Raw genomic sequence first — 8,631 nt, 5'->3', positions numbered from 1 at the left:
ATTAGATGTTCTGCGAAGTGTCACGCGACGTGACGCCGCCGATGTCACAGGAGGCCGAGAATAGATAGACGCTCTCTAGACACCTGCAGCGTTCTCTACACTTATCTTTTTTAACTACTAGGGTTACCATCATTTAGTACTTTTTTTTACATTAGTTACACTATTTTACTTTCTTTTTAAATTAGACTCAAAAAACTGATACAAACTGTAATCTATACTATACTATTAAAATAAAGCGTAAACACACACTTTTTTGTTGTTCCGGGCTTAGAAATTTGGAATCTTGCATCGGTAGATTTCTGTTAGTACGTAGATTACTACTAAGTTAATACTTTTGGTAATAGGTTGAAAAAAAGGGCGAACGTAATAGGTTATATTTGTTATTTCACGCGGGCGAAGTCGCGAGCAACAGCTAGTCAAGGAATAAAGATACACCAGCTCCTTGACAGGTCCCTGACTAAAACATGTGTTACGGGAACAACAGGGCAGCACAGATCCGCCAATAAAATAAAGTATGTTTGCATTACCAAGGAATTATCTTCATTTACTTTTTTTGTAAATAATGTAATCATGTAAATCATAACATCTTTTGTGTAAAATAATTCTAGTCAAAGTTATGATCTAGAATCAGTTATAAAAATGTGATTTCATTAACTTATTAAAAGGTAACATTTATTTTATGTTGATAGACGAATTAAAAGTCAACAACAACTATTATTACATAAGATTACAATGTTACAAACAGATGACAAGATTGCATGAAGTGGAAATCTCATATTTCTCGGTAATGTGAACGCAATCAGAGGAGCAACATTATGTAAGAAAAATTATAATTTGCTTTAGTGTCTTGATCACCTTTTATTATCAGTATATTTTAAATTCTGTAGGGTTTTATTATTGTACTCAACTAATGTCGTTTTAGAATTATTTTTTTTTTGAAAGACTAATCAAAATTAAAATAGTTTGGAAAATAGTGTAACTACATCGTCTTTTTAATAGAAAACTGAAATGCTTGTCTTGTAAAAAAATATATTTTGAATATTGCCATTTTCCTATTTATCCGTCGACATGGTTACCCTAATCTCGTTTGTATCTCGCAACATATCGGCCACATATTATGCGTATATTGTTAGAAGGCACAGTTCGACCGTCATAAGATTGCGTAACACCCACGTCATTCAGATGTTTGTCTTATACTCGTAGAGCACAATGTTTCTTTGGTTACAAATCTCTGAATGCTGGTCAATATAGAGCAAATGAAATGCCATTGAAGTATTTAATTAAAGCTGTATTTAAGCTTTAAAAATGTGTAAAACACTGATAAAAATCTCTACCGTAAAAATCATCATCAACTTGCCCTCATCCCTTATGGAGAGTCGGTACAGTATGTACTGCTCTTCCATACATCTCTATCAGCCGTCATATCTGAATCCACTCATTTCTTAAGCATATCCTCTTTCACACAATCCATCCATACTTTCTTCGGTCTTCTCTTCCTTTATAGCCATCCACATTCATTTTTAACACTTTCTGGTTTATGTCCCCATCGTCTCTACCGTAATTATATCATAAGTAAATTAATGTGGTTTGAATCTTTCTTATTACAGATATTAAGGAAAATTATTAATAAAACTGTGGAAAACCGTTGCCGGTTTTACTGTGAACTTTCCACTTACGATAACTACTATGTATTTTTATTATAGGTTATCGTATGTGACCTTATCAGTGGAAGAAATAAAAAGATAATGTAATTATTATCTCCTCATATTAAAACGTGGTGTTTAGTCAGATAAATTGATTACAAAACATCCAAGTCTATGGCAACTATCTTTTTTCACAGAACTTTGTCTTTCCTTATGGTAAAAAAACTATTTTACTACGCAGTAGTCTTTGACTCTAAAGATAAACAAAAAAAGTCGGATCCGGTGCAGCTGCACTACCTTGCGGATAAAAAAAAAAATTTTCAAAATCTGTCTACAAGGGGCGGAGTTATGCCGTAACATACACATACGAGTACGAACTGTGAAGCTTCTTTTGGGATGTCGGTCAAAAATATTAAAATTAGAATGGGACTTACAAATTACTTACATAGTGTGTGTAACCATTTAATATTTTCATACTTTGTATTCACATATTACCTTCAAGGGAATTTCTCACAAGGTATAATCGCGATATTATCAATTCGCTGTGTCCTAGTTTCGCTCGACAATAAATAGTTACCCGTTCCACGCTAATTACTAACGAAAGTAAAAAAAACGATTTGCAGCAGAACAAACGTGTCTGATAAAGCATTACCGGTTCCATATCGTCGTGTGTATCCGTTAGCAATGCTGTTTTTATGTTCATTTAATGGCTTTTAATTTTATTGTTCAAAGTAACATAGAAGACCTCTTCATTTTTAATCATATACACGGAGAATTGACAAGATCAACAAAATATAAACTATACTATGTTTACTAGATATGTGTAAATGTATACCAGACTTTATCCGCGAAAAATGTAACCAAACAAATAAAAAATAAACTCTATTTTACTTACAGATAATTTACCTTTCTATCATTGAAAGATTTTTTTAAATCTGCCCAGTAGTTTTTGAGTTATTCCATATTACTTTATAATATTAGTATACATTATAGTTAACCAGTAGCGATAGGTATAACAAATAACCAGTTGGTACCTCAATTAGCTATCAATTTTTTATAGTATAAGGTAACAAAAGAGCAAGCGGCACCAAAATAAGTACCACTGCCCATTGAGAATCGCATTTACAAACGCGTTGCCTTTAATCAACAAAGAAGGGGACGGATAGATAGAGAATATTTCCCCTACTGCGTATTAATTTTTTTTGGGCATAGTAAAGTATTTTTAACACTACAAAGTTTAACAACATACCTGATGTAATTGGGATGTATTTTAACTGTGTTTGGACTCAATGAGGCAGTGACTGGTCTTGGCCATATGCCGCCGAAGCGACCGCACACAGTTCTGCAGAGGTCCAAGCTCTGGTAGACGTTCGTCGCATTCACGGTGTGACCTTGAGACGGTTGGTCTGACCTCTCGCATCCGTATTCCGGATCGCATTTGTATACCCATGATGGTCTGCAACAAAGTTTTTAATGTAATTCCCATCTTATCTCCCTTACCTTATCCTACGCCCGTAGTATTGGTGCACTGGGTTCTCGTCCTCCAAATAATTCTATCATCTATAGGTTATGTCTTATAAATCTCACTAGATGTAGTTCAGTGTTAGTTATTAATAATATCAAGGTATAGGGCCACGAAGCCTTTTTGAATTTACTCTATTTTGGAAAAGTCACTGGTATGAACTGATTACAACTACATAATGTAGTAATAATTCTACAAATCTAAATTAAAGTCTATAAGATATATCAAGTATCTCTAATATCGAAACGAAGAATTTGAGATCCATTAAATGTTTTATATTTCACATAAACACTAAATATAATTGAAAGCAATTCCGATGTACACATTTCTTAACTCAAATAACCATACTTACGCTGTAATTTTATTAATAGTATTAACAACTTTTTATTATCCCTTACGTTGACAAGACATAAAATTCAGAAAATTACTTTTATTAATCTCTAGCTTAAGTGTTTCGTAATTAACATACGTGAGTCGTATTTTTATAGAGCTTTTTAAACTACATTAGAATTCGCAGTAATAAATAGAATTCAATAATACAAAAAGGTTGTAATCATACTTCATACTTAATATTATAAATGCGCAAGTTTAGATGGATGGATGTTTGTTAAAGTTTGTAGCCTAAGCGAATGAATGGATTTCGATGAAATTTGTTATAGATGTAGTGGGGAGTCTGGAAGAACAAATAGGCTACTCACTTTGTTCTCTTTATTTAAATTTAAACATTTACTTCAAACAAAAACATTTGATAAGTAAGATAAGTAATACATAAGTTTAACATTGGATGTTTATGATAGGTATTATAATAAAAATTAATTTTAAAATTGATCTAAACTTACTCATATGTGTCTACATTAAATGCTAAGCTGTGTACATCATCACTTTGCGCAGTTTGCACAAGTACTGTAGCTAACAGTACCCAGTGCCAGCCCATCATCTGAAACAATTAATAAGGAATTAAAAAACCAATCAACAGTAAGAGTTAAAACGGAATGATACTACAATTCGAATCGAATTGAATCGATTAATGTCATTTCGATTTTTAAAACGATTCAAGAAACTTGATTACTAGATGGTTGTATAAACATTTAAGAATAATATTTGTCTACCAGATATTAATGGTGATAATCCTAGTATAGACGGCAAGAGTCATTACAATAATTACCCGCATACTCAGAATAATTTCGGTATTGCCAGTCACTTACAACCACACTCTCGGTAAAGCTTCATTGTTGAAGTGTTACGGAGAATATCATCATCATCACGATATTAGAATAACAATAATAATTTGTATTAAAACGTTTTACAATTATAAAAATAATTTTATATAACCGTGTACATTCAATGTAATATCATTCTTGAATGAGAATCGTTGGTTATCAAGTATTCGCTCATATTTACTGCAAGTGGTAGTTTCCGGTTATTACATATAATGCATATAACGAACGGCATATAATTTGATGTTCATACGGCATTGATTTACGCGGCCGCACTGTGGTTACTTGGATATACAATACAATATATAGTATTACAATACAGCTGTAAAGATATTTCTATGTAAAAATCATTGCTAGATATATTAGTGTTAGTTGCAATTTTTCTATAGTGTTACCGTCTCTTGAGTTATAAAAATTCAGACATATACAACATATCAACCGTTATTTATTTTGGAAGTCATTTAAAAACTTTGATATATGCTTTTAATCACTTATCAATTTTTTTTAATATTTTTCCGTATGCCGTGTGAAGGAACATCGAATGATCGGGTTGTCTTAAGTTTTTTTCCTAAGTTGTGCAAATTTTATAGCATTAATTTTTTACAGTGCAAAAACTACGTTGCGAAATTATTGCGCGTAACCGAATCGTACATCATAAATACATTTTATATGTCAGAGTTAAAAACCAATGGTTTTAATGGATCGGTGGGTACGTGGAAATAACCGCAACTTCACAGAAACAGCGGAAAATAGACTTTTAATGAACCCACAACCGAAGTTTTCGTCTGGTTCGATAGTTCTAATACACAGATTAAAAAAATAATCCAGTTTTAAAACGAAATCTTAGAAAAATTTATTACAAACTTTATTCATATCTTTTCTTTTCCTTACTTTAACAGTTTTAATGGTTTTATAAAAAACTTCATGCAATTATAACAACACGATTTAACGATCTTTGTAATAAATTGTTACAAAAGGTATACAATTATGCATACACATTGCACAAATATGGACGTACGCGCGAGTAACGGGCCGGCACGCGCCTCTATCACGAATCACGATTGTGTGCTATCGGAACCAACACTTGGACAACTTCCGTGCATATCTGGCATTATAATAAAATAAAATATTCATACTTTTTTATATTATAAATGCGAATGTTTAGATGGATGGATGAATGTTTGTTAGAGTTTGTAGCCGAAACGACTGAACGGATCTTCATGTAATTCGGCACAGATGTTGAGCATAGTCTGGAAGAACACATACGCTACTTTATATCCCCGAATTAGGTATAGTTCCCGTGGGATACATTATTTTTGTTTTTTAATGATAACTCGAATTCTGCAACGCTTCAACGTGTATTGAAATTTGGCACAGATATAAAACAAAGTCTGGAGTACACATGGGATAAAGTTCATCCCCGAAAATTGTCTGATTCCCGAGGGATACGCAGTTTTTTGTTATTTACATAGTTCGTATGTTTTCTAAGACCACACGAACGAAGTCGCGAGCTAGTATTTTATAAATATATCTGTATGAAGAATTAGTGACAGAACAAATAATGTGTTCTCTACACAAACAAGAGATTTCTATATTCCAAATCGATTTATTATTCACCATTTCGGTCATGTCATTCGATCATGAGTTCAAACTGAAAGCATATAGCCATCTTTGTGTAATACATTTATAGTCAAAATCAGATACATTTTTAAGGAATAAAATGAGAAATAATCATAAAACAAGGTCAAATTATTTCAAAAAACATCATTATGTTTAGATAACCTACATCTAAAACAAAGCGGGCGTGCAAAAAAACTTTCATTGACAAGAAATTGCGTTCCATTATGCGTATACTTTCTACTGAATACATTAAATACTTGTTGATAGTCGTGACCAACCTGTCTGGGCGAGCTATTGTACACTAAATGCTTTTTAATATCTATGGCAACAGGATCGCCAGAGATAATTTTAAATTTTCTCTCTAACGAGGTAAGATTTAGAAAGCGTTCAAAAGGAAATTGTCATCTTAACTTCCTTTATAAATAAATCTTTAAACTTCGTTTTTTATTATTAAGTTCCTAGTTTTTGTTGTAGTTAAAAAGATTATATCGAATTAAAGTGGGGATTTGTCGACTTTACTCTAAAATTATTAGGATTGAACGTATTGCGGAGCGGCAGATAAAATCACGAAATACGTATTTTTAACATAAGTTACTAAACAGCCCACGAACATGCTACATTTAAAGAAGATTACTTACGCGTGTTTTTTTTAATAACTTGTAAATACCAGTGGATTTTCCTCGCGACAGTTTTTTAGAGTAAAAGAACAACAATGCATACGTTTCTTAATTTACTTAATTTATAAATATGTACTTAATTATATTTAAATAAAGTTATTGGTCGTTCTTGACATACGTCCATCCATCCATTCTTAACTTTCGCATTTACATTAGTAAGGAGTAAGATAACTGTCATGCGAGTTATTGTTTAGTTATTGAAATGTCGAAAATATGATAGCATTTGAATAGATATAATATTCACATGTTATCGAAAAACAATATCTCTAAAATGCGATATCAAAGTAATAAATGGATAGATAAAAATACTCACGTTGTAGTTTTGTATTTTAAAACGATTTACATGTATCTTTAATCGCTACATAAAAAACTATAACTTACTTTTGCAAAAGTAAAAAGCAATGTATAGTTTTCAGAACACTTTTTCTACAATATTTTAAACGATGACACTTTTACTAATTTTTTTTACTGGAATTAACTTATTTATTCACCAACAACAAAAGTTACAATTCAAGCTCGCAACAGTATCATCCCGAGAAAACGGTTTTGTTTTTATTTTGCCCCATCGAAGTCAACAGGCTAGGGAACGAAACCGGACTTAGGTTTTGCACTTTTATTTAAACTATATTTTATTTTATTTGTTGTGCAACGCGAGTGTTGTTCACGACGCGAAGGTCGAGAATGATTTGAATGAGATGTCGATACCGGATAGTATCAAGTTATTTTGTTATTGTTTAGCAAATGCCATCGGTTAGGAAACATTTTTAATGTTTCAATAAATGCGCGCGCGCGAGTCTGTAGCGCGAACCACTCTGATTGGCCGACGCGAGGCACGCTCCTCGCTGCACGAGAATTGGCGGGAGATCCGCGTTTTTACCGCACAACTCGTTTTTAATTCGAAATGTTCGCAAAATTGAAGAACATTGCTGGCTGTTTACTACACCAATGAGATTACCAACTCACAAAATAAGCAATGTAAAGTATATTCTACGTATGATTCAATATCGAAGAATTTATTACTAATAAATAATTCATCCTTTCTCCTAAAAACCTTGGAGGCAAGGATCATATTAGTTTTTAAAATTCACTCAATTATTCTGACCGGCCAGTTCAAGATTTAAGTCAACTAGAGCGAGAACAATTGATCGTAAGGTCAATTCAAGACAAGTCTTGAGCTAATTGGCGCTGCACAATTGACTTAAAATCATTGTTTTTTAAAATAATCAATAATGTAAAACTAAATTTACTATCCAAAATAAGATAATTAGAATTGATTTAAAAACAACAGTAACAAAAAATTACCTATGCGTTTATACGATTTATAGCTCAATTATTAATAGATGAATACACGAATAGCCCTTCGTTTTCCGTTCCCGTGACGTCAATAGCACCGTAGCCAAAATGTTCAAGACAGATTACACAAATGGGACACCTCCTTCACCCACACTATCGGTACGCGACATACAATGTTTTAAAAATACAATGACATATCATTTCGTATTTATAACGCATGAAAACTACGCAGAACTTCAATTAATTATTACTGTCAAAGATAAAAACATATCAAATAACATAAATATTCCATTACATATATCAACGTTACTTTCTTTCTTCGTATTGGATTTAATGCAGAAAATAACAACATACATGTACGTTTTGCAAGTAAATTAATTATCTTGACAACCTTGAATACATATATACTAAAAAATGAAACACGAGTCAATTACTCTAATTAGTAATATAAAATATAATAACAATCCAGGAAGCCTTGTCGTAGTTTTATGGGGATAAACGTCTAACGGGACATCTGATGAACCCAGAAATCTAAGGAATTGTCATCGAGTTTTCGTACATTTGTTATGTTATGATGAAAAGCGAGCAATCAGGAAATAGTACCATTTGATATAAGATTCAGTGATCATTGTATTTACTGCCGTTCAATAAAAAAAATA

At 32.2% G+C, this 8,631-nt stretch overlaps 1 protein-coding gene across 1 annotated transcript in view; it reads right to left on the bottom strand.

Annotated features, from left to right (window-relative positions):
* Positions 1–4,416, bottom strand: part of LOC106109656 (chitooligosaccharidolytic beta-N-acetylglucosaminidase) — a gene marked incomplete at its 3' end in the record, with an annotated part of 11,016 nt that extends 6,600 nt beyond the window's left edge. The window contains exons 1-3 of the mRNA XM_013291240.1: positions 4,331–4,416; positions 4,005–4,102; positions 2,893–3,099 (exon numbers count right to left, since the gene is read on the bottom strand). Of these exons, the coding sequence (XP_013146694.1) occupies positions 2,893–3,099; positions 4,005–4,102; positions 4,331–4,336 (311 nt within the window). The remainder of the gene's footprint in view (positions 1–2,892; positions 3,100–4,004; positions 4,103–4,330) is intronic.
* Between the last annotated feature and the right edge of the window lie 4,215 nt (positions 4,417–8,631).

Source organism: Papilio polytes, unplaced genomic scaffold (assembly GCF_000836215.1).
Source record: "Papilio polytes unplaced genomic scaffold, Ppol_1.0 DF821067.1, whole genome shotgun sequence".
Classification (NCBI taxonomy): domain Eukaryota; kingdom Metazoa; phylum Arthropoda; class Insecta; order Lepidoptera; family Papilionidae; genus Papilio; species Papilio polytes.
Note: the sequence above shows the minus strand (reverse complement) of the source record. Positions and strands in the feature narration are given on the sequence as shown.